The sequence below is a fragment of the Pseudochaenichthys georgianus genome, chromosome 17 (genome assembly GCF_902827115.2).
Source record: "Pseudochaenichthys georgianus chromosome 17, fPseGeo1.2, whole genome shotgun sequence".
Lineage (NCBI taxonomy): Eukaryota > Metazoa > Chordata > Actinopteri > Perciformes > Channichthyidae > Pseudochaenichthys > Pseudochaenichthys georgianus.
This window is the reverse complement of record NC_047519.1, coordinates 22159092-22184038: the sequence shown is the minus strand read 5'-3', so window position 1 is coordinate 22184038 and position 24947 is coordinate 22159092. Positions and strand designations below refer to the sequence as shown.

The 24947-nt window shown below is 40.7% G+C and overlaps 4 protein-coding genes across 8 annotated transcripts in view; all 4 read left to right on the top strand.

Moving 5' to 3' along the window:
- kcnab1b (potassium voltage-gated channel subfamily A regulatory beta subunit 1b) overlaps positions 1-6108 on the top strand; it is a 46014-nt gene extending 39906 nt beyond the window's left edge. For all 3 annotated transcript variants that reach the window (XM_034104567.2, XM_034104569.2, XM_034104568.1), the window contains 6 exons: positions 3071-3156; positions 3680-3800; positions 3887-3981; positions 4147-4267; positions 4412-4500; positions 4605-6108. In XM_034104567.2, the coding sequence (XP_033960458.1) occupies positions 3071-3156; positions 3680-3800; positions 3887-3981; positions 4147-4267; positions 4412-4500; positions 4605-4694 (602 nt within the window). In that variant the 3' untranslated portion in view covers positions 4695-6108. The remainder of the gene's footprint in view (positions 1-3070; positions 3157-3679; positions 3801-3886; positions 3982-4146; positions 4268-4411; positions 4501-4604) is intronic.
- Positions 6109-6682: 574 nt separating this feature from the next.
- pask (PAS domain containing serine/threonine kinase) lies at positions 6683-17621 on the top strand. 3 transcript variants are annotated; one of them, XM_034104565.2, is made up of 22 exons: positions 6683-6797; positions 6903-7020; positions 7770-7991; positions 8259-8488; positions 8590-8760; positions 8834-8968; positions 9074-9208; positions 9391-9622; positions 10422-10573; positions 10663-10792; positions 11278-11449; positions 12158-12384; positions 12576-12678; positions 13094-13671; positions 13765-13907; positions 14018-14170; positions 14320-14445; positions 14952-15086; positions 15188-15387; positions 15748-15881; positions 16160-16309; positions 16838-17621. In XM_034104565.2, the coding sequence occupies exons 3-22, from the start codon at positions 7787-7789 to the stop codon at positions 17014-17016; spliced, it is 3690 nt and encodes a 1229-aa protein (XP_033960456.1). In that variant the 5' UTR covers positions 6683-6797; positions 6903-7020; positions 7770-7786; the 3' UTR covers positions 17017-17621. The 3 variants fall into 3 exon arrangements, with proteins under 3 accessions (XP_033960456.1, XP_033960457.1, XP_033960455.1); XM_034104566.2 differs by having other exon boundaries at positions 6683-7020; positions 16841-17621; XM_034104564.2 differs by having other exon boundaries at positions 6683-7020.
- A 1004-nt stretch (positions 17622-18625) lies between these two features.
- Positions 18626-21760, top strand: mterf4 (mitochondrial transcription termination factor 4). Its single transcript, XM_034103616.2, has 4 exons — positions 18626-18737; positions 19154-19592; positions 19711-19895; positions 21253-21760. The coding sequence occupies exons 1-4, from the start codon at positions 18711-18713 to the stop codon at positions 21649-21651; spliced, it is 1050 nt and encodes a 349-aa protein (XP_033959507.1). The 5' UTR covers positions 18626-18710; the 3' UTR covers positions 21652-21760.
- Positions 21761-21837: 77 nt separating this feature from the next.
- Positions 21838-24620, top strand: LOC117461732 (probable G-protein coupled receptor 148). Its single transcript, XM_034103617.2, has 2 exons — positions 21838-22399; positions 23110-24620. The coding sequence occupies exon 2, from the start codon at positions 23184-23186 to the stop codon at positions 24138-24140; it is 957 nt and encodes a 318-aa protein (XP_033959508.1). The 5' UTR covers positions 21838-22399; positions 23110-23183; the 3' UTR covers positions 24141-24620.
- Positions 24621-24947: the final 327 nt, after the last annotated feature.

Sequence of the window (24947 nt, the reverse complement as noted above, 5' to 3'; positions counted from 1 at the left end):
CAGACACCTAGAAATATATATATATTTTTGTTTCACTCTGGAATACCTCTCCCCTAGCTAACTGCCTACCCAATACTAGCTATCTTGTCTCACCCTAGTCTTCATGCATGCCACGACAGGTGTTTTAAACACTTACCCAATGACCCGGTAAAGCCCCAGCGAAGCTGTTACTCACCAAGACAGCCACGGACGTGTACCCATGACAAAAAAATGTCGAATCATGTTTATGCACAAAAATAACAAAAACAAAACAAGCTCCCCTGAAGGAGATGTTGCTTATGCCTATCAGGAAAGGTAATTCCAAAGCTCCTCCTTAATGCCCCACACCAGGAACAACCTGTCTACACAATCAAGGCAAACAAATCAAGTAAACAACTATCACCTGGTTCTTGGATGGGACGAGCCCCCATATGTTACAAGCTGGCTCTGCTGGGAACATAAGGACAACAGTTCCACACCGGAGTTGCCCAAAACAATAATTTATTTTATGCAACATAGTGGTTACAAACAACAATAAAACAGAACAAAGGAGCGGTGTCCTGCTACACCGAGCAGGGCAGCTGAGAGAGACCGAGAGCCTGTTCTGCAGCCCTCTTATATCCTGGAATCAAGTCCCACAGGTGGGTCCCATCACTGCTGATTACAACAAACACACAGGTTACAGCAGCACCACCGGGTGGACAACCACAGGGTTGTCACATACTGCTGTCACTCATATTGATGAGATGATCATATACATTTTTCCCCAGGGATTAAAGGCATAGGAATTCCCTTTTACATGTCGCCAAATGGTGAACTTCATAAAGCAGTTACATTATAGCAAATATGATGGGAATATTCCCCAAGGAGAATCATCTCTGCCATTGTCAAATCATTGTTTTAATAGACATACTATCCCCTGCAGAGTTTGCTATTGGATCTCAGCTCAGATCTGCTCTCCAGTCACTCTTTCTAACAGTGCAATATGCAGCAAATTGAATTCTTTCAATAAACTGAATATGAAAATCCCCTGGACAGAGTGAATACAAAATGGGATATCAGAGAGGGGAGCAGAGCAGACATTACATCAACAAATAGACTTTATAGAACTTCCTCCAGACAAGAGGAAATAAAAGGGTACTGCCGCAGCATACTGAACACAAAACCCTAAGCAGGACAACCCATCAAATGGAAGGACATTATTTTTCTTAAAATGTTCAGTAATAAAGCCAGCAGAGATCTTACCATCTCACTACCTCAACCTAATACTTCGGCTGCACATCCTAAAACCTCTTTTCCATGACAATACGATTAAAAAGGTCTTCATCAATCATTGATAAATATACTGTGACATGACACAATAATCACCACACTGTTTGTATACATTAGGGAAAATACTAACTTCAAATTGAGGACCAACTCGGTTTAATGCAACTCCCCTCGATGATTTACGCTGATCCACACTACTTGCGCTAAAACAAAGACGCAGTTTATTTACTTATTTATAACAATATCACACATATAGGTATTAATTCCTAACAATGTTCTTTAGTATATCAAAATGCAGTCAGAACCCAGATTACTTAACAAAATGGTAATGCTTCATTATTTTAAGGCAAGCATTCAACATGATACTAATATGGACACACTCTCATGTCTTTTCATGTGATTATTTTTGATCAGGGCAGTAGTTTCCGGTTAACAATTTACCGGAAAAGAGGTTAACAATTTGAATGAGTTAACTTTTCCGACAGAGCCAACCTTCTCAGCCAAGAACATATTAGTACAGTCCATGTTGTTCATGCCCACAACTTTGCCCACGTCATCCTCATTGAACACCCGCAGTGGGCTCTGGTGAGGGGGTATTAATAATCTCTGGATATCTCCCCTTTGTGTGGCATGAGTCTGACCAGTATGTTAAAATGCAGGTTGCTAAGGGTGAAGATGTCATTCAGGTCGATAATTAATACACTCACAAACTCTTTTTAACTAAATGCGCCACTGAGGTTCGCTCTGTCCTTACATCTCTCAAAATCTCTTCACTTAAGGAGCAGATGCACTGTTATTCCTCCCACATGCTTCACCCACACCCACACACACACACACACACACACACACACACACACACACACACACACACACACACACACACACACACACACACACACACACACACACACACACACACACACACACACACACACACACACACACACACACACACACACACACACACACACACACACACACACACACACACACACACACACTTGCTCTCTGTCTCTCACTGAGATACATTTTGGTCCAGAGAGAGAACTACTGATGAAAAGGAATCGCTCTTTTTTTAATCACACTGCTGTGGTCTCTTCGCCCTCATTTTGAGTCTTCCCGTTTTTGTTTGCATTCACAACCTTCACTGCACTTTTGTAGTAGGTTATGATCAATTACCGACCAACGCAAGCAATTTTAGACTATTGTATTCATAAATTACTTTTTGCCTTGTTGTTTTATTCAGTGACTAGAGATTTTGTGCACATCATACAACGAAACACATTCAAAATAATAGCTGTAGATCATCCTTCCATCCTTAGAGAAATAACTTCACAGAATTGTTTATTAAATACATTTTGCTTATCCACCATTCCACACACCAATTGCATCCTCAGGCACAAATACACAAACCACAAAAGGCCACTGTGGCTAATATCAACCCCCACAGCTGTAACTATGATTTGTTTAACTGCTGCAGCAACATTTTGCCAAGGTTGGCTGAGTCTTTTCATTTAACCCCTGCAGCGTTGGGCCACATGAAGTCTTATGAACCCCAGCAAAGAATATCTGCTTACACATGAATATAAAGGGACCGGAGCCCTTCTCACAAAGAGGCTTATTCATATCAAGCAGCATCGTTTTTTGTTACTGTCCTGAAGGTGCTAGTTTCACCAAAGGCTGTTTTAGATATCTGGTAGTACTTAAACCTTGCTCAAAATGGTCTTTCTTGCAGGTTATTAAAAAGTTGCAACTGTGGCGCCATCCACTGTTTGATTATTGATAATGGACATATCTGCTTCTTTATATTTTGTTTCTACAGAGATAGTGAGAGCAATGACACATGTGATCAACCAGGGGATGTCCATGTACTGGGGGACGTCACGGTGGTCCGCCATGGAGATTATGGTGAGTGATGAAAAAAGTATTGTGTGTGGTTAAAAAAAGTGGTAAAAACAATGTTTTGTCGTATATATTATTACAAACAATAAGAAATGGGAAAATGCAGTTATAGGTCACCATTTCTGTTTGCTATGCAGTTTAATGAGCTAATCGTCACTTAGACAATTTCCCATGTGATATCCAAAGGCTAAACAGATGTTTAATTATACTACATTAGATTATATTCAACTCTATTGTCATTGCACAGAGTACAGCACAAGTAAAACGAAATGTAGTACATCTATATTAATACGGAGGACATAGGGGGGTTAATCTTGATATAAATGTTGCCCTCCCTCACTGATAAAGCTATCATTACTTATTTGTACTCTAGAAGGGGACAATGATTTCCAAAAAGAGCTGTTAATTATAACACATTGTGCTAAACATAGAGCAGGGGAGAAACAAATGAAATCTGTTAACATAAAGGTCAGCGCTGCACATCGTTCCTCATCCTATTAACACTTCTACCCTTTTTACATTCAATTAGGAAGCATACTCTGTGGCTAGGCAGTTCAATCTAATTCCACCAGTGTGTGAGCAGGCAGAGTATCACTTCTTCCAGAGGGACAAGGTGGAAACTCAGCTGCCAGAGCTCTACCATAAGATAGGCAAGTCTAAAGTTAGTTCCTGTGGATATATTTAGGGCGGCGATAGATTTTTGGGCTGTTGCTTAGTGACTTTTGCCCTCTCTCAGGTGTGGGTGTAGTGTCCTGGTCACCTTTGGCCTGTGGTATCATCACTGGGAAGTACGAGAATGGTGTCCCGGAAACCTCCAGGGCCTCAATGAAGGTATACAGCTAAAAGCTAATCTTTTCCAACCTGCTAGTCTATGTTCCAATTTCTTCACTCTTATCCAACAAAAACAATACAAACAAGAAACATAATCTATTAAACGTTATTTTTGCCTTATTTTGGGTTATAATTCTAATACTTCTTATTTCACTGCTTCTCTAGCCATACCAGTGGTTGAAGGAGAAAGTAACGAGTGAGGACGGGAGAAAACAACAAGCCAAGCTAAAGGAACTGACTCCTATTGCGGAGAAGCTCAGCTGTACTTTGCCACAGCTTGCCATAGGTAAGGGACTACATGAAAATCCTAAAACCCTACTTGCAATCAAGCAATTAAAGATGTTGCTACATTTCATGTTTTCTTCATACTGTCTTAAAACTTTGAAACCACTTAATCACTGTAATAACTCCTGCTATCCCTGATCTTTAGCCTGGTGCCTGAGGAACGAGGGAGTGAGCTCAGTGCTGCTGGGATCCTCCAATCCAACCCAGCTAACAGAGAACCTGGGAGCCATTCTGGTATAAAGAACATTTCCTTATTCTGAATAATACTGAATAACTATGTCATTATCTTTACTGGTCAGCATTGATCTTGTGCTCTTTCTTTGTTTTGTGCATCACAGGTAATTCCAAAGATGACACCAGGCATTGCCACAGAAGTTGATCATATACTGGGAAATCGCCCTCACAGTAAAAAGGACTACCACCATTAAAATGGACCCTGTTTCAGTGAACTATGCTCCTAAAAACGTATATCAAAGCTATCATGCCATGGCACTAAGTGCGTGCCCGACTTTGCTTGTGTGCGCGTATGACTGTATGTTTGAATGTGTAAAGTGTTCTGCTTGGCTCCCTGTCTCTAAGAAGATCAGCCAGTATCATTATTGTAAAGTGAGCTACCTGACATAACATGCATGCTACATCTATAGTAGTTGGCCCCTGGACTAGACAACATTTACAAAATCCGCTCCAACAAGCTGCTAGAACCACATTTAAAATAGCATACAACTAGATTATGGAAAATAGATGACTGCAACAAGCATGTGCCAGTGACCAGCAATCATCATTTTCTGAATAAAGGGTGTCATTGCATTTAGAAAAGAAGACTTAATAGGCACCTATTAAACTATCACATAAGCTCATGGCGGTGCAATATCATAAAAAGGATAAGGTGTTTCTAAATGTACCCAAATCTACCTTACTAGATGTTTGTGATGTAACGAAAAAAATCAATAATGAAGTGTAATTGGGCCTGTTATCGGGCAACTGGATGATATGTCTACACTTCCAACGCAGTTTGAGTTGTTCTTATATCTTTTTGAATTATGAGAGCTATTGGATTAACTAAAGTTCTGCTCACAATGTTGTTGCTGACACAAAGAGAGCTAGGTTTAACTAAAATATGTATCAAAACATCTGTACTGACTGTTAAATATATGTTCCTAACTCAGCAGCTGTGTCAGAATAACCTTTTCATCTCCTTGCGATGTATTTTGTTTTTGTTTACAGTGATGCAAAAGTACAGCAACGTGTACTCCAACTCATTTTAATTTGAACCAGACTTTCTGTCAGTGAGGATATTGTCTGATTCATTTAATGTCAGCGTTTGTTGTGGATACAACTTTTGCCAAGGGGAAGTTGGGTAGAGATGATCTTCCTGAGGGGGGAGATGGTGAATTTAGCAAACAAAGCCATGTAGCTGATGAAGAGACTCAAAAACATATGGACCCCTGGAGTCATTGCACCTGGATCTCTTACCCAATTTCTAGATGCCAGTTTTACATAATGAATTGTTCTTTGTTATGTCAAACGTGTATTTTGGTGTCCTTCATAGGATTTGTACACACATAGGCTACATATCAAGAGTGTATAATTCTCATGTAATAGGTTTTAGAAGATAGAGTAATTTTCTATTAATGTTATGGATGCCTTCTAACTTTCGCCCCTAACACATTTAAATAACAAAGCTAGTCATAGACTTCTTGTTTGCTGAGTTACATTGTAAACCGCAGTAAAAAAGAAAAGGAAAATAACCTGTGATTTGAACAACTCTGCCGTTGTTACTGCTGTTTGGCGTTGGGGTTCGTCTGTGTCTTCCTGTTTTATAGTAAAATAATGTGTAAAATATTTGTTGATGTTATACATTTTCTTCTTTTTAATTATTAGCCGCTATTTGATCAAGGGAAACCTGCAAGAGAGCAAAGCTCTTTTCATACTGCAGATACATAATCAAAATTAAGTTCGATATCAATTTCGGGGTTGTGGTGGCGAGGTCGATAGGGACTTGGCTTGGCAACTGGAAGGTTACCAGTTCAAGTCCCGGCAAGACCAAGTGCTACCTAGGTGTCCCTGAGCAAGGCACCGTTCCCAACACTGCTCCCCGGGCGCCGTTCAAAATGGCAGCACACAGGATGGGTCAAATGCAGAGAAACAATTTCCCCAAGGGAATTAATAAAGTATATCAAATAAAATACAATTTGTGAAATAAAATTGTATTAAATCTAACATTAATTAAATAAAAACACAGGTATAAAACGAGTACATTTAGGAGTGTTATTTGTGGTTGTTTTTGTTACACGGTTTCTATGGATACAAAGGTGGGCGTTTCTAGAAAATCATCCAATGAGGTGTTCTTGTTCAGAGGTGAGACATTTGATTGGCTTCGAGGCACTTCCTTGAATCTACTCGGCTACCGCTTGAAGCCCGCGGTTTACAAAAACTACTGCTGGAGTAACGTTACGTGAATTAGTAAAAATATCATTATTTCTACCTTAACTAACCTGCTGGAATAGTGTCAAAGTTGTGCTCACGCCACGGTAACGTCAATTTGGAATACAGTGGTTAATATTGCAGCATAGACGCTGTAATTTCCGATCCAAACACCGCACGGCATCATCGTTTTGTTTGTTTCACGTTAGCAGATGGCTAGTTAGCCCGGAAGCTCAGGGGAGGTAACGTTACCTTGTCAACAACCGTCAACTGAAGCTGCTGTGGCCTGGCAGAAAACACAAGCTGCTGAGTTTATTCTTACGTGTTGAGGTGAGTGATTCGGACTTACTCTTACAAATCAGACGCCAAAACCTAAGCAAATCCTATGTTGTCAACTTGGAACATGTTCTCTGTTGGCTACCTGTGGTAATTAGCAAATCTGCAGTGGTGTGAACAGTCAACTAACTACGTAGATTTACTCAAGTGCTGTACTATGTACAATGTTGAGATACTCTACATGAGTATTTGAATGTTTTGCTACGTGGTACTTCTACTCCACTACAATTCAGAGGTAAATAGTGTACTTTTAATCCACTAAATGAATGTAATACCTTTTAGTTACTTTGCAGATTTGGATTAATGATGTGAAATATAATCAACACTTAAATCAGACTTTAGTTACACCTGAGTAAACTAAATTCACAATCTACCCTGCAGCATACAAAGTCATTACAACTAGCTGCACTTTACACATTAATGCATAAATGATTATAATCAAAACATATAATATATATTATTCTGCAATGGAAACAATCTGCATAATGAGTACTTTAACTTTTGGTACTATAAGTATATTTTGATGATAATACCCTGTACTTTTACTTGAGTAACATTTTGAATGCAGGACATTTACGTGTAGCAGAGTATTCCTACACTCTGGTACATCTCCTACACTCTGGTACTTTTACTGGTACAAGATCTGAGTACTTCTCCCACCTCTGCTAGCCTGTAATAGCACACATTTACAATGCTGCCATCCATTAATTCTCTCTTTATGGGTCAATCCTTGTGAATCCCAGCTGGATAACTAACAGCAATGCCGCTGTCATCTGAGGCTCGTTTTGGGGTCAGCCATAGCAGCAGGGCTAAAGGAGAAACTATCTGTGTGGTGCCCGCCCTCTACTCTGGTCTACTGGAGGATGACTTCGACCTCAATAAGTCCTACCCATGTTCTCAGAGACCGATGTACAAGAAGAACCTTTGGGCCTTGCACCGTCGGAATGATCGTGGTTCTTTGATAGGTGAGTGTAACTTACGATGTAACAGGATCAATCAATCAACACACATTCAGCCATAACAATTGGTTGTCCTTAAAAACATTCTCAACCAAATGTGACCAAGCAGTATATTTACAGTTTTGATTAAAGTAAGTTGAACATGTTTGGTTTTTTGAGGTCCTTCAAGTTATTTGAACAAGGCTACTCTCAAATAAATAATTGTTAGTTGCATCCCTATTTGTGAGATGAGAGAAAAGCCGTGTTTATTGAAAATATTTGTTTTCCTTGCAGGTGAAAATGTGGATGTTTGCACGTCCGTTGCAACAAGAAACCTCCAAATCTCTAGTTTACATCCTGGCTCCCAAGTTTCTGCTGTCTCCCTGCCACACCCGGCCACTGTGTCAGAGGCGGAGGAAAACCTGTTCAGTCAGCTTATCTCTGAAGATTTTGGCCTGTCTGAATCTCCATCTGCAATCAACCCTCATAAAGTCATTTTTACGGTTGACCATAAAACCAGAAAGGTACGGTTCGTGCTCTTAATGTGTTGATTGGGGGATAAGAAGAATTGGTCAGTACTCCAACTAAAGCATGCACTGAACATTTGTCTATCTTCATTTTTCAGATTTTGTCAGCAAATGAACAGGCCTGCAAAATGTTTGAGTGCCTCACTAATGAAGTGATTGGAAAAAAGCTGTCCTGTATCTTGAAGAAAACAAGTCAGGTCTTGGAAGAAGCGCTGGAAGAAGATTTTGTGCTTGTGGATGGAACTGTTGCCGCTGTGTCTGGAAAAGTGGTAAGTAATATGCTTAAAAAAACCACTTAAGTGTGTGTGTTTTTGAAGGTATAACACGCTACTTATCCTGTAGGTGGATGTTGTGACATCATCTGGAGAGGTGCCGGTGTCAGTGTGTACCCACAGATGGTCAGAAGATCAGGAGCCGTGGCTCGTAATGATGGAGAGTGTGGAAAGGGTGTCAGCTGCTCTGTCCTTTTCACAAGATGTAAGGACATTTTCACAATGATTCCTGCTTTCTTCAACTGAATGCTCCTTGGCAATATAACCATTTCTAACTCATGCTTTGCTTCACTTTTGATGTCATTTCTAGGGCAGCATCCTAACCTGTGACTTGGCGTTTGCCCATCTCCATGGATACCACCATCCAGACGAGTTAAAAGGGGTGTCTGTGAAGGAGCTAATCCCCTCTTTACAAATCCCTCTGCACGGCAATGCGTTGCCAAAAGTAAGTCTCATTCAGCTAAGGGAAGCTCCCTTTTTTTATCTTTGCTTTCAAGTTTCTGTTTACCGGTGTGCTTCTCAGACCTTTCAGGAGCACAGAGGAAAATAACATGATATCCCTCGACGTTTTAAGCTCAGGTATTTCTGTAAGCCTGTCATCTTTAAACTTTAAAATCTTTTTTTCAGATGCTGAGGGTTCAGAAAGTTTGTGGGAAAAGCAGAGGGGGTGCGTCAGTCCCACTGTGTGTCAAACTTCAGGGGGCAGTGGCATGTGGGACACCCAAAAACAATGGGACTGGTTTCACCTGCCCAACAGAGAGTCTGAAAAGATCAAATACACCGGGGAATCAGCCGCTCTCTTCTCTCAACTCATCTGTGTGCAAGTCAGAAGGCTCAAATCCCGAAGAGCCATCCTCTGGTAAGGTGTTCAGTTTGAAAGAAACACTGCTAGATCAAAGAGGAATTAAAAAAACACTCAATATATTTTCCGGAGAGAAGGGTGCATTATCTACTGTCTTGGTTATACTTCTTAAGCACTAAACATCCTGCAGGAAACCCTTGTATTATAATACAAATATACAGAACACTGACACGATAATGTAAAACCTTTATTGCAAAGTAAATGCCATTTTAAGAAGCTGTCAAGCACTGCAAGAAAGCTGGGGTTTTATTTAAATGCCAGTTATCAACATTAAAATATTTGCTTTGTGTCAAGAGAAATGGCCCCTCATCATGCCAAACATATGCATTAACAAACTAGTACGATGCGAGATGAAAATGAAAGACAAGTATCATGAAAACCATGCATCTCCAAATTTAGTGATTTTACATTTTTTCAGATAAAAATGAAATGTTCCTTTTTTATGAAGTTTAGAACATGTGTGTACTTCTTCAATGGCATTTAAAACATTGTAACACTTTTAAAAATATATAGCCCCCTTAAAAATGACATGACATTTTTGGAGGTTTTCACAGGAGAATGAGCAAAGACTGCTCATACACTCACGCAGAATAATACTAAAAATAAAAGTTGAGCAACTTTTAGAGTTAATGTTCTACATGTCCACCCTCTGTAGTGTGTGTTAGTTGAATAGCATCCTCATACCAATTATGAATAGGTATTTGCATTTTTAACCATTCCAATATGCTAACTAATACACTTTCTAATAACTGCTAGTAACATTTTGTGCTATTTCCACTCGTCTCCACTCTTCCAGAAGGCCCTGCGCTGGAGTACTCTGGAACAGTTTGGGCGTTCGCTCCTCTCAGCGGTCTCCTCCTGCTCCGCCCTGACGGCTCGATCTACAGCATCCACAACCACCTCGCCCTCAGACTGTTCGGATACGACAAGGACGAGCTGATGGGAAAGGTCAGCCAACACGGCCGTCTGAACGAGGCTGTTTGGATTGACGACCGGGACAAATCTCACTAATGTCTCTGTTGCTTTGTCATCCACAGAGTGTCACTTTTCTGATGCCCGGCTTCTACGGGTGGATGTCTGACTCGGACAGAAAGGCCATCTCCTTCTCCGATTCTCAAGCAGAGGCTGATAAAAGTAAAGCCTCATCCAAAGTATCAGGGAAATATGGTGAGCATTTTAATGTGTTTGTGATGTGTACAAGGTGGCAGCTTTTTCACAATCCGCATGCAGTAATACATCTAAACTATATGTTTTCAAACTTCGGGGTGAGGTGGCTTAGTTAGTGCCAGACTAAAACAACCCTGCTCTAAACTGTGAATAAAAAAAAAAACATACAGACTCATTTGTAATAAAATATCTGATTTGTCTAAACTGTCCAATTAGGCCTTTTTTCCAAATGCACCTCACATGTCATGCTCTGGGTTTATTCCCGTTGTGTGTTTTTTTGGTTGGTATAAATACTCTTTATTGAGTTTCACACATTTAACACAAAACACAGAACAATGCACAACAACCCCCCCACAGACAGAACAGACAGCCGCACAGCACATCCACAATTTGACAATAATTGAATAATATTATTAATAATCCTGTTGTTTGGTTTTTGTTTAAACTGCTAGATTCAATATTTATTTTGCTTTCTTAAACCTCAGACCCCTCGTCGCTGGTGGCCGGTGACATGGCCATGGTGCATCAGGCGGTCCTGGAGAGAACCTCCAGAGGCCGAGGACGGATCTTCACCGGGACGGACTGCAGGCTGGAGAAACCGGGGAACACTTTGTCAACTCTTTCTCCTCCTGCTGTCACCTCCACGCGAGTCCTCATGTAAGCAGCAATGTCCTTGTCTAGGCTACCTGAACGTTTATTTTACTCACTGACTTGATATACCTATAGCATAATACACTTCTACAACATAACCTTGTTTAACCTGCACAGAAAACCATGTGCCAGCAGACATAAGGATTATTAGTGGACCATATTATTGTGTTCTTTGTATTGTTACAAATAATAGTCTAGACAAAAGCTGCTGCAGCAATATCCAGGGACCTAAGAGCTGCAGACTGCATGTATATGTAATGAGCCTGGCAGTAAATATAAAAACACAACCACTCTAGAGGAGCCTGTTTCCTTCTGTGTATTTACCAGCCAGTAGAGACACTCTGTAAACTACAGCGTCCCAATGTTTATCCCTTGGCTTTTCTAAATGTTTAAGACGGTCCGTAATGGTTTAGAGAACACCTGAGATCAGGTTATTTATTTTGTAATGGTTCTGTCTTTGAGAACATAAACAAATTGTGATAATGGAAGATGAAGACTCATATATTAATGCTCCCCTCTCTTGCCACCTGTTGGACAAATAGTGTCACAGCTTTCTTTTGAGTCCGATATAAATGCACTGATTATAAGCAACATCTCCTAGAAGCTTAAACATATCTGTTTGTTTGCATTTGTGATCAAAACAAAATGTAATTCAATTCTTATTAGACTGGTATTGAAATACTTTAGATTCAAATCCAACCGTTCTTCCCTCAGGGCTGATGACACCACAGAGCTGATGGAGGAGGCGGCCCAGGTCGCTCTCTGCACTAGCCAGCAGGACAGTAAAGATACCACTCAGGCACTCCTCAAGACATTTGCCTTGGTGGAACCTCCAGAAGAAGAGACTTACTTTCTGGTTCCCACTGAACCACCACTCCGAGAACAGCCGCACAGCAGTGAAGATCAGAAAAAGAATCATCCTGTCATCAAGAGGGTCCGAGGTATGATGTGGCTGAACGGTTAATAACTAGTTCTTCCTTGCAACCCAAAAACTAAACTACAGTTTTCACATTATGTGGAGTCATTTCTTATTAGCAGTAAACAAAAACACCAACGAGAAAACACTTTAGAGATGATTTGTCTTTAAAAAGAACTGTATTGATATTTTGTGTTCGTTTTTCTACCTCTTTAGACAGTCCGAGTGGACATGCTGTTTGCAGAGTTGATGACCCCTCTCGCTCATGTGCCTCTGTCCCGCAGGACTCCAGCTTTGAGGTCATCTCCCTAGAGAGCAGGTAATGGTCGAAGTATTTCTTAGTCTAAAGACATTTTATTGATCAAATTTTAGCACCAAAATACCAGCTTTAACTTCTTCTGCATGTTATCAACCAATCTGATGTTTTATTGTTAAACAGCCTATTTGTTGATGTATGAAAATGTATGAATCCTTCCATGATAACCACAAAGTATTAACATCTATATTGGACTGGATAACTTTTCACTTGCATCAATAGCAGGCAAGTAGCCACTGATATAGCTCCAATTGTATGTTGTGTGGATGCTGTGAAGCCCTTTTTGTTAATGACACGCCATTTTCAGAATATCCTTTTGATTAAATAACATCATCAGAATATATTTATGTATTTCTGGGAGGATCTAGTGGCATCAGTTGGAGTTCTTTGTCATCAAGTTATTGTCACAATTTCCCAGGTCTTCATCTGGCTTCTGCGAAAAGTTTGCCGGCCATTGTGGTTCTGATCCGGGCCCGGCGGAGGACTCTCGTTCAGCACACATCGTAAACTCAGCCAGCTGCTTCCTGGACCTGAACAGCAGCGGAGATCTGGTGACCCGGGCCCTCGCCGACTTAGATCTGAGCGCCAGTGTAGAGCTCCTCAGCGGCGGAGGGTACGATGACGATAACCAACACTCCATGATATCCTGTGACACGGCCGAGCTCCTGCGTACCCCCTCCCCATGCGTGGTAGAGTCCGACCACGAAGAGGAGCCTGGGAACGCTGATGTAGAAGCCAGAAACGCAAGTACAGAGCGAGAAGAACACAACCACGGCAAGCAGGATCAGTGGGGAGCTCTGTCTTTAATTCAAATAGAAAAGGGCCAAGGGTTCTGCATGCCAAAGAGCGGTGGGACTCAGTCCATGACGGACATCCCTTCCACATCTACTCCTAAGAAACAGAAGGGGATCGGACCCACCGTTTCCTCTGACACAACACAGATAGTTGAGGGCCGATACGAAGGATGTGCGTACCACAGAGATGGCACAAGAGTAGGTTGGTACTATCACAGCTGTTCATCCATTTCCCTTAGAAATCTACACCTCACAAAGCTAAAAGGCTTTAACCGGTGCCTTGTTTTCTCTCCAGATGTGCAGTGTGATGTGTGCAGGACAGACCTCCCTGATGGGAGCTCCATGTTCTGTGTGTGGATGAGGAGGCCTGGCCAGCAGGGGACACTCATGCAGACAGATCGATCACGGCACAACCAATCAGGAGCCAGTCTTGGAGAGGTCAGTGAGAAACTCTAATAACAAGTTAGGATGGCACCGGTTCATATTATTAAAATATCAAAAGTGTTACTCTGCATGTTTTTAATTCTTTACTGCCTTCCGCCTTTCAGAGGATCGGGGAGGTTTTACACACCACCATGGACCTGGATCAGTCTCGAGCCTGTGACGGAGAGTTTGAAGAAGTGTACCAGCCTCTTAAAGCTGTGGGTAAAGGAGCCTTTGGTTTTGTCTGGAAGGCAATAAGGCGCTGTGATGGACTAGAAGTAAGAAAACCTTTTACATTCATTCAGAAAGCTATCCTACTCGTGTATATACAATACACAGCTACTGTATTTATATGTGAAAGTATTTCAACTGATTTTGGAAAGTAATAGGACTGTTTTAATAACGTATTTATTTTTCTATTTTGCAGGTGATAGTGAAGTTCATTAGCAAGACCAGGATAGTGAAGGACTGCTGGGTGGATGACCCGATGCTGGGGCGAGTCAGCCAGGAGATCGCCATCCTGACACGAGTTCAGCACCACAACATAGTCAAGGTAACTGCAGTGTCAAATCTTTAACATCTCTGCCTCGGAAGGGACATTTTTGTTCATTATATTTTGATAATTTTGGTTAATGTTACCTCTGCTAATAAGTCAATAATAAACTGTCTTACAAAAAAGTGGACACTTAGACCCTTAAGGTTAAAAATGTCCCAATTTTTTTTGATCCCATAACCATTACAGCATAAAATGGTTCCTTCTTTTATATCAGCCTTTAGAGCCCTGGACACAACATTGTGGTTATTTCTAATTTCCAACATTTACCCAAGTTAGGCATTATTATCCTGGTTTCATGCACAAATACTACTCAATATAATAATGTAAGCAAACTGGCATGTTAAGGGTTAAACATCTGCAAAAATAGAATTTGTTGTCATTAATGAACATCAAAGGAACTTGAAAAGAATATCCAAACACAAGGGGTAATAAAATGGGTTGTAAAATGCTTCCTTTATTTAGCTTAACTATTTTCCCCCTCCTATATGCGTGTCTGCTACTAGGTGCTGGAGGTGTTTGAGAACGGGAGCTACTTCCAGATGGTGATGGAGAACCATGGAGATGGCCTGGACCTTTTTGAGTTCATAGACATGCAGCCACGGCTGGATGAGCCCCTGGCCAGCTACATCTTCAGACAGGTATTCGCACGGGCACTATAATCCTTTTACCGGACAAAAGTCTCTGAAATTAGATGTGTTTTTTGGTTTCTTGGTAAACTGGAGGTTCTGTCTCTCTCCAGCTGGTGGCTGCCGTCTTCTATCTGAGGTCTAAGAACATCCTTCACAGGGACATAAAAGACGAAAACATCATCATCGACAAGTGTTTCCACATCCGCCTCATAGACTTTGGCTCTGCTGCCATGATGGCGCCAAGAAAGCTCTTTTACAATTTCTGTGGCACACTGGAGTACTGCTCCCCGGAGGTGCTTCAGGGAAATCCGTACGTACATAATACCTGAGTGACAAGTGATGTTTGTTCCTTTCACTTGGCAACAAATGAAAAAAGCCATATTATTGGTCCCTTTTCTATGGAGGATTTATTTTAAAGGGGGAATAACTGTCCTTGTGATCACACAGCTTACTCATAGCTCTAAAGACAGTCTTGTATAACGTTTATGACTCATTAACCTTTACAGTGACGAATGAACTAAGTGGCCTCAAGGAAATATTCATTGAACATTTACAAAGTTGTACGCAGACACTAAATCATCTGGCAAATCAAATGCTTCCATGTTAATTGATATTGCCAAGTGAAAGCTCATTGTAATTGTTGTTTGTCTTCTTGTTCATTGTCTCCTAGCTATGAGGGTCCCGAGCTGGAGATGTGGTCTCTGGGTGTGTTGCTCTACACTCTGCTGTTCAGTGAAAACCCTTTCTGTGGTGTTGAAGAGATCCTGGAGGCCAAACTGAAGCCTCCGTTCCCCCTCTCCCCAGGTAAACCGCTGTTCTTCACTGGAGGCTGCACTTCTATTTTTATTTATTTATTTGAATGTACTTGCACATCTCAAAACGTTCTCTTGCATTATTTTATTTGTTTTATGTTCAATATATATTCATGTTGCGCTGTTGGAGGAGCCTGTGACTTACGTTTTCCATTGCCATATCTACACTGTAGCTACTGTGCACATCTTGAATATAGTTTTCCATCATTGTCTCTCAGAAAACTGACCATTTTTTTCTCTCTGTGTTTAAATGTCTCTGTCGTCTCTCAGAGCTGCGTGTTGTGTTGTGTGGGCTGCTGCACCCTGACCCCGCTCAGAGGATGCCTCTGGACCAGCTGCTGCTGCAGGCCTGGATCAGCCAGCCCATCTCCATGGCAGAGTACAGCTGGACAGAGGTGGTGCCTGAATCCCAGAGCTATTGTGAGTGCTCTTAACACTGACAATGGCCGGCCGTGTTTTCCACTTCAGATTCTATAGTGCTCCGCCACCTGTACTTGATTAACCCTTTCTTTGCACTTTTAACAATATGTGTTGGCTATTCGCCTTACATCCAAGTTAAAAGTATCCCTACCTTTCCCACCATGGTTTAAATAAATATGTGTTATGGTTTGGTGATGTGGAGAAAATCTAATATTACATTTTTTGACTCAATACCTCTTTCAATATTGTAGGGTGGACTGATGGTACTTTCACATTATATTCAAACAATGAGTTTAATGAATTGATTATAATCCTCCGTAATACAGATATAATGACTAAGCCAAATAATAGAACAGCTACAACAGTCTGGTAAGTCCAGAAAATGACATTACTTTACTATAATTCAGCTTTTAAAACTGGGGAAAAACACATACAATATCAAATATGAAAGACTATATTTATTCTCAAATATATATATCTATATCAAGTAAATGTAAAGGCAGCTTATGTACTCCTTCCCTTTTCAAGCAGGCTCACCACAGCACCCGGACTCTGGCCCTGAAGCGTTCGTCGGTCAAGGCTTGTTCCCCGATGGACATGATGAGACTCTTCCTGATGATGAGGAGGAGGAGGAGGAAGATGAGGATGACAGGTTGTCAATGGTGGCTCTGGAAACAGAGCTTCAGAAGTACCTTCATGAAGATTGAAAACCGAGTTAAAAGGGAATGGCATCCCGACCATGCGTCCAACCTTTCATGTGCTGTAGTGCGAAGAGGACATGAAGTGCAAAATGAAGAAATGGAGGCTTTTCTTAGTCCGAAGACATAATCATACACTACCGTCCAGACAGTAGTCTTTTAGAGACCAATGGACTTTTACCTTTATACATTATATACAGCTTGGTACCAAGTTTAATGAATATCATTATGAAGATGTTGATCAAAATGTCTTTGTTTGACATATAAATCATTTCTCATAGCAAAACAAAGCAAAACCATCATGATGTATGTTTTTTTCCCTTTTTAATTGTATTTGTTTTATTCTTCAAATTTAGAAAAAGGTGAGGCATTAAAACATAGTAATGGTTAAATGGGATCCAGCTTTGCCACCCAAACCGACAAGTGATCCCAACCTTGAGTTGTTTGCCTCAGAGGAACCACACAGAGAACTGGATGGAAGTTAAAGGGAATTATTTTACTGATTTAACTTCTGTGTCTGTTTTATGTTGGTGATTTTTAAGTGTTTTTATCTATACTTCTAAGTATATTTACAATATTTTATTTATTTATTTGTATACATTAATAAATATTTGACCACAAAAGTTATTCCTTTTTAAATAATTAAAGGCTCGTCTGTTGATCAGAATTGTAGAATGTTTAATTCATTTCTGTCATGCTAACACTGATAATCAATCAATTAATGTTTATTTATATAGCCCAATATCACAAATGTTACATTTGTCTCAGTGGTCTTCACAGTTTGTACAGAATATCAGTATGACAATACGACACCCTGTCCTTAGACCCTTTCATCGTACAAGGAAAAACCCACATAATAATGATAACCTATTTGAATTTCTTTGTACAGCCGTTTGTATTCAATTTATAATATTGGAGTACCAGATGGCTTTGCCTGACTGCTTCTAACTGCAGATATCCAGGGTTGCGTTCCGATAATCCAAAAATCAGCTCCTAAATGCTAACCCTATCTCCTATTCCTTGACCTCTGAGTGAAACGTCACGGGGTTAAGGGATAGTGGATAGGAGAATTCAAAAGGACTTAGGAGAAGAGACTGATATCAAATGCTTTATGTCTCCTTAAGCTCAAATGCTGGGCTTGCCCTTTGTCTCTGCATCAAGGCTGTCGGTAGATAAAGTATGGTAAGCTCACGAGCCCTTGCTCTTAACCCCAGGGTTTCACTTGGGGATCATCAATAAATTACCATTTAAATAAAATATATATTCTATATAAAAAAAGTTTTCAATTGCTTCAATGTCATCTGACCCAGTGTTTCCAAATATATATATATATATCAGATATAATTAGACAAATAAGACACACTTATTTCTATTGGATTTTAGGATATTTGTAATAATTTTTTTAATAATTTCAGAATAGTTTAATATTCCATATCATGAGCTCTAATGACTTAAAACCAATGCAACATTGTATTACTACAATGCTATTGGAAATATCATGTTTAAAAACACATCGGTATTAACATGTTGGATATTTTTTCTGGTAAAATCGTTAATGGTCAGCGTTCGTTTAAATAGAAAAGGATTCAAAGACTGATTCCCAATGTATTCGGTAATTTACAGGCAAGCAGAGTACAGCGGAACCTTTGTCTTCCACCCTCTGTTCAGGTTTAAAGACGGACGTTTACAAACGACGGACAAGCATGGGTACCCGATTTGCTGCGAGTCAGGTAAATCAGCTTCAAATCCCAATTCTTCTATTAAAGCAACTTAAAATAATATTGTTACTTTGTGAAGCTTTTACACAATTAGCCGCATTGATAAACCATGTGGAAGACAGCACTGAAAGTCCACACATGTCCGCTATAACCTTCATGTTTGCTAACGTATGCTAATGACAGCAGCCTGTTTATTAGCATATACTCTGTTTACGTATCTTCTCTACAGCAATAACAGGGGTTATTATTCTGTTCGGACTATTCATCATAATTCTACTACAAGAAATAAAACGGACATACCGTAACAGCGTATAGTGTGTGTGAGGGCCCAACCAGATGCATTTAATTTCATTGTATTTAAATACAACTACGTTTTAGTGTACATAACAGTAAACTTGAACTTATAATCATGGTTTTATTTTCTACAGGTTCTTCGGTGGACTTTGAGGAATGCCACCCACTCTGTATTCGGCCCACTTCAGTTTGGGAGATGCCAGCTCCAGCCTCTGTGCGGTGGGGGCAGATTGTTGTGTTCCTCCATCAGCCAGGGGACTCTCCAGTCAACACAACACACCCATGAGCCCCATCCTCTGTCCAGGCAGCCGGTCACAGAGCTGTCCCTCCCCTCTCTGGTTGATATGGGATTCACAGACTCCCAGGCAGAGCAGATATACGATGCCACCTCCAAACTCAGAGGAACAAGTGCTTCCAAACACGCTCTGTCCACTCTCACAGCTATGTTCGTCTTGGGCCTCAATCCTTCCAGTGTGCTGAAAATTCTGGAGAAATGCCCTGAACTTTACACTATCAACGAATTGCAGCTTCAGCAGCGCATAGGAAACATGCGGAAACTAGGTTTAGTTGAAGGTGAGATCATGATCTTTTTTGTCCTAACATTGTTGAAGAATTGCTTTAGGTTGACTTGCGTCATATTGGGGGCTTTTGAAAGATAATCAAACATCTACTTTTCCTTATTTCCCATTAGGCAGTCTTCAGAGAGTGGTCTCCCATTTTCCCCAGATCCTGACTGTGCCTGTGAAGACAGTAACACATATGGTGCTGTTCCTCAGGGAGAAGTGCCAGTTTACTTCCCAGCAGGTCACAGACATCCTGAGAGATAGTCCTGCCGTAATACTGGAAGACAAGGAGCAGCTGGAGTACAAGTTTCAGGTCAGTATTTATGGGCAAAACAGAATTTGAAGACATAACCATTGGCTCTGCACAAATTATGATGGGCCTTATAATCGAGTGACTGTTACATCCGCATTCACTCTGATAAAAACAGAACATAAATTGTAAGACACATTTAAATCAATATGTATAGAGACAGGCAACAGGTACAATAGTAAACAGCCAATGTATTGACAATACCCTTGTTCACACAGATTGTATAATTCAAACTAGACAATAATGACATGCTGGGTGTTTCTCAATCTCGAGTACGCTTGCTTGGTAGCACATGTCTTCCGAGTCACTTGCTTCAGAAGCGAGGCAAGAATACTTCCTGGCATTCGGAAAACAAAGAGTGGAACAGGCTAGCAAGTGTGTAGGTGTGCATCATATGAGAGGTCCCGCCTTATATTTTACGCCACAGATTTGGGGAAATTGGTCCGTGCACAAAGCATTGTGGGGATTTTAAGACCGGAGTCTACACATGGTGCAGCCTCGAAATGTCTCCAAACGAAGCACGCCGGGCTCAGTAGAATTCCAAGTATGCTGGACATTGGAACAGTCCTTCAGCAGCACTCGATGAAATAGTGGCTCTGGAGCAGCTTTACTCGAGATTGAGAAACACCCGCTGTGTGGACTATTTACTTTTCCTCTTAGTAGCCTACAGTATAGAATACATCTACATATTTTATTGTTATGCCCCAACAGGAAATACCGTGACAGATGTTAGTCGCTCATTTACATTTTACAAACGAAAAACATTTTCACCCCAAATATTTCCTATTTTAAAAATGTTTACAACATGTTCCTGTAGATTTTTCATCATCATCCATAAATTCTATTTTGTTTGCCAGCTGCGAGATAGCTCATCCATTTAATGCATTCTGGGACAATAGTGTCCATCAACAGCACACTCAAGTACTCCCTCTGGTGGTCATAATTAAACTCCACATCTCCTGGGCAACAGTGGCTGTGAATGAATCTCAATGTTATTAAAGTGGTTTGTGAATTCGCTGTCTTTACAGAATGAAATCAAAGCTTATGTTGTGCTTTCATATTAAGTCTCAAGAAAATAGAAACAAAACACAACTATAATATAAGGAATCAAAACCTAATTTAGCCGCAAATAATCGGATTTATGCCAAATAGCCATATGTTTGTTGAGTTACTTGTTCCTCTTTTGATTTGAGTACAATGTACACACTACAATACACACACATGCACAGGACACAACCTATACACAGTAGGTCTGAATACATATACATACTGTAGATACATATAAAGACTGAGCCACTGCCGCCCCTTATAACAGCTGTTTGTTGTTTTTAACAGCATGTATCAACTCATCTCTCCACAGTATGTCTACTACCGAATGGGGGTCAAACAGGCGGACATGGTGAAGTCCAGGTTGTTCCGTTACACTCTGGAGGAGGTGTGCTGTCGACACTGTTTTCTGGAGCGCAGGGGCCTGTATCAAACCCCCGACAAGAAGGGACAGACCACGATCATCAACTCCAAACTGGACAGCATCCTCAAAATTGACCTGGACACTTTCCTCACGGATGTTGCCAACGGTTCAGCAGAGGAGTACGAGGTGTTTCAGAGACTGATGGCGAGAGAATGGCAGGAGGAGGAGCAGCTGCAGGGGAGCATTGAAGCTGGTAGTGATGATGATGAAGAAGAAGACGAGGAGGATGAAGAAGATGATGAGGAGACTAGCGGGAAAAGTGCATACAGGAAGAGAAGAAAGAGATGACAGAACACTGTGGGAGGGGGAAAACCCATTTAAAGAGGAAGTTAGATGAATAGAGAAATTATATATCTGATGATACATGAACCAATAAAATGTTTCCTTTTATCAGGTTGATGACTTCGGGTTTGTAATTAGGTACTATAGAAAATTCTAATCTAAAACACACATGGAAACAATGTTGTGGTTATTGTTACATAGTTTGTTCTCTTTTGAATGTACCCACCACTGAACCCTGCAACTTAAAGTTGGATTTGTGTTGGGTTTATCTCAGGGGCCCCAAACTGCAAAATAAGATGGTGGCAGTGTGAGGTTAGGGCTGAAAGACGAGACTGTTAAAAATAGTTACAACTCTTGTGTGTGAACATTTTCAATCATATATTCGTTTCTTAAGTGGCCCCACAAAGCAATTGTTCAGGCTTAATTGCCTTGATGCTTAATGTGAATCTTAAAAATATAATCTACTTGGTTCTCAAATCATATTAAGCTATATCAGATATGAAACATCCGAGGTAGAAATCCCTGATAATGTGCCAGCATGAGGGGCAGCTAACAGTATGAAAGCTCCACCCTGTTACTATGTGACTGCCAAGTGGTTTTCGCTTTCTCCATCCTTGTATTATCTAAGAGTAAACAGAGTGGAGCAGATAAGGCCAGCGGGTGAGAGGAGTCATACAAAGCATCTATTGATTTATAGAAGTACGAAGCCCAATGGATGTGCAACACCGAGAGGTTTTTCTGGTCTGGAAATCAGGTAGGAAAACGTACCTTTACTCAATCAATAATTTGTTGATGTGTGTGTCTGAACAAGTGAATTTCTGTTTTATCTCAAGGGATGGCAGTGGTACGGTTATGATTATATTGTTAAAAAATATGATTTTGTGTGTATTTAACTACGTACGACTTTGGGCCAAAAAAGGAAAGACATGGTATATACAAGTAAATAAAGATCGGCCCAGTGTTATTGAGTGATCCATCTCTTCATAGTAACAAAAGGCAAGTTGACTGTTTTAGTCGTTAAGATTGTACAAGTGACAAAGCTGATGATTTAGACAACAGGATGATTTTTTTTTACGTATATTTTTCTAAAGTAAACGTAGTAATTTTTCAAAGTTCTTTTTCCACAGAGAGAATTGTTGACAACATTTGCAATTGTTTTCGCAACATAAAAGTGAATGGGCAGTCTGTTACTGTGTCCTCATGTTAGAATGATGGCTTCTCATGTTCCTAATGCAAAGCAGTGCACGCGTTAACACAACAGCAATACAACAAGATGGCTCTTTCCACGCAATAAAATACATTATTTTAAGATCAAAGTTCATAAATTAGAGTTTTTACACTCCTTAATCTGGTGAACCACTAATAGTAGTGCATACAATGATAACCTTACATAGAATAGTCTCTATACTACCTATACTATACTGCCTGAACATTGATATTATTTTTGGTTCTTTTCATCACCAGAAAGTTGCTGGAGGAAGTAGTCAACACACCCCCCCCCCACACACAGCATCTGTGCCTGGATCTATCAAAAGATAATGGCGTCAGCATTGATCATTTCCAACCTCACACAGGAATGGTTGGAGAGTCTGCGGCAGTGGCACCTAGAGTACTTTTTCATCCCCACCACAGTGATCACTGTTGCCACCTTGCTAGCCAACCCTGTTCTTGTGTCATGCATTTTCCTGTCTCGAGCCTTGCGTCGGGAGACACGTTACCTGCTGGTGGCCAACACCCTGACAGCAGACATACTCTACCTCATCCTCAACATGGCCACCATCATCTGTAACGCTGTGAGAGTTCCAATCCCCTGGCTGGTTTGTGAGCTGGTCACAGCCATCACTGTCACCACCTACTGCTGTGCCATCCTCACCGTCACCCTCATGGTGGTCGACACCTACGTTGCAGTTCGCTGGCCTCTCCGTTATCATGATGTTCTTCCACCTGCCCGCACCCACCGCATACTGGTGGGCGTGTGGGTGCTGGCGGCTCTGTACCCTTTCACCCTGCTGATCATGATGGAGATGGAGAAGGGGAATCCCCATGAGGTGGCTTTTTGTCTGGCCCTCATCTCCCTCGGCTTTTTTCAGGTCAATAACTTGGAGGGGGTCCACATCTACTTTTTTGTAGCTGCACTCATCTGTGCTTTACTTATTTTCGTGTGCTACATTCAGCTCTACATGGTAACAAGGACGCATGGTATTTGGCACAGCCGCTTCTCCAGGGCCCGGGTCACGCTGCTAGCTCACGGGGTTCTGCTCCTGCTCTACTTTGCCCCTGGCTTTGTTTTCACCCTGGAGCTCTTCCTTTTCCAGGAGAAAGCCATAAGTCAGGATGTTCGTGTGTGGATCAGCACTGTCAATATGTCTGTTTTTATGTTGCTGCCCAGGGCGTTTGCTCCATACCTGTATGGGCTGAGGTACAGGGAGATCTCTAAAACTTTAATGCAGCTGCTGCACCCGCACCAGAGACTTGGCCAGACCACAGTTTCTTGAAGACATCACCAACTGTACATTTTTCAAATTTCTCTAATGGATTTGGTTTAATATTCATATTTACTGTTTTCTCAAGTCCTACACAACAAACAAATAGGTGTCTGCAAGGACAGTAGCCAGGATGAGTATACATTTCTTATTTATTTTGACTAGCAAGCACTTTTTTCCGCATGTGTTATATTAATTTAACATATATAGATTGTTGGTGTAAACTGTCTTCTGTTTCAAAACAATCAACAAATAAACACTAATTCCTTCATTGTAACTAAGTTTTTGACAACAGTAGTCAAATAAAACAATACAAAACAATTAGAACATAATCTCTTCCTCAGTTTGTTAAAATCTCCACATTCACAGAAACAATACATGAGCTACAGTCCTGGTTGTTCCCCTGTCCCTGTTTTCCATCACTTTTAACTGAAGCACACCATCTTAATTCTTGTTTTTTTCTTCTAAAAAAATACATATTATGGCTACACTAATTGTACACTGGAAACCCGACATTACTGCCGTTTGGATCAAAATAAAACAATGCTGAACTCCCTTGTTTTAAAAGAATTGTGCGACCAAAATGTGTTATTTATTATCATTATGTAGTTAAGAGCCATGTAGCACCGGACACTCAGCCTCAGCTTTATGGCCCTTCTGTGGTAACAAAACACTTAACTCCATTTGCTCTCAGTCATGTTTGTCTAAAACTGGATGTCCAAGACAATCATTAAAGGTCCCCTGTTATACTGTTTTTCATCAATATATTATAGGTCTCAGATATATACAAAACATGTCTCTGAAGTGTTTGGCTTGAAA

Excerpts from the sequence above, each read along its gene's own strand:
- mterf4 (XM_034103616.2), top strand. The coding sequence starts at position 18,711 with ATGGGTACCCGATTTGCTGCGAGTCAG. Across the intron at positions 18,738-19,153 it reads CCCGATTTGCTGCGAGTCAG|GTTCTTCGGTGGACTTTGAG; the intron begins GTAAATCAGCTT and ends TATTTTCTACAG. Across the intron at positions 19,896-21,252 it reads AGCTGGAGTACAAGTTTCAG|TATGTCTACTACCGAATGGG; the intron begins GTCAGTATTTAT and ends ATCTCTCCACAG.
- LOC117461732 (XM_034103617.2), top strand. The coding sequence starts at position 23,184 with ATGGCGTCAGCATTGATCATTTCCAACCTCACACAGGAATGGTTGGAG.
- pask (XM_034104565.2), top strand. The coding sequence starts at position 7,787 with ATGCCGCTGTCATCTGAGGCTCGTTTTGGGGTCAGCCATAGCAGCAGG. Across the intron at positions 8,969-9,073 it reads CTCTGTCCTTTTCACAAGAT|GGCAGCATCCTAACCTGTGA; the intron begins GTAAGGACATTT and ends TGTCATTTCTAG. Across the intron at positions 13,908-14,017 it reads CAGGAGCCAGTCTTGGAGAG|AGGATCGGGGAGGTTTTACA; the intron begins GTCAGTGAGAAA and ends TCCGCCTTTCAG.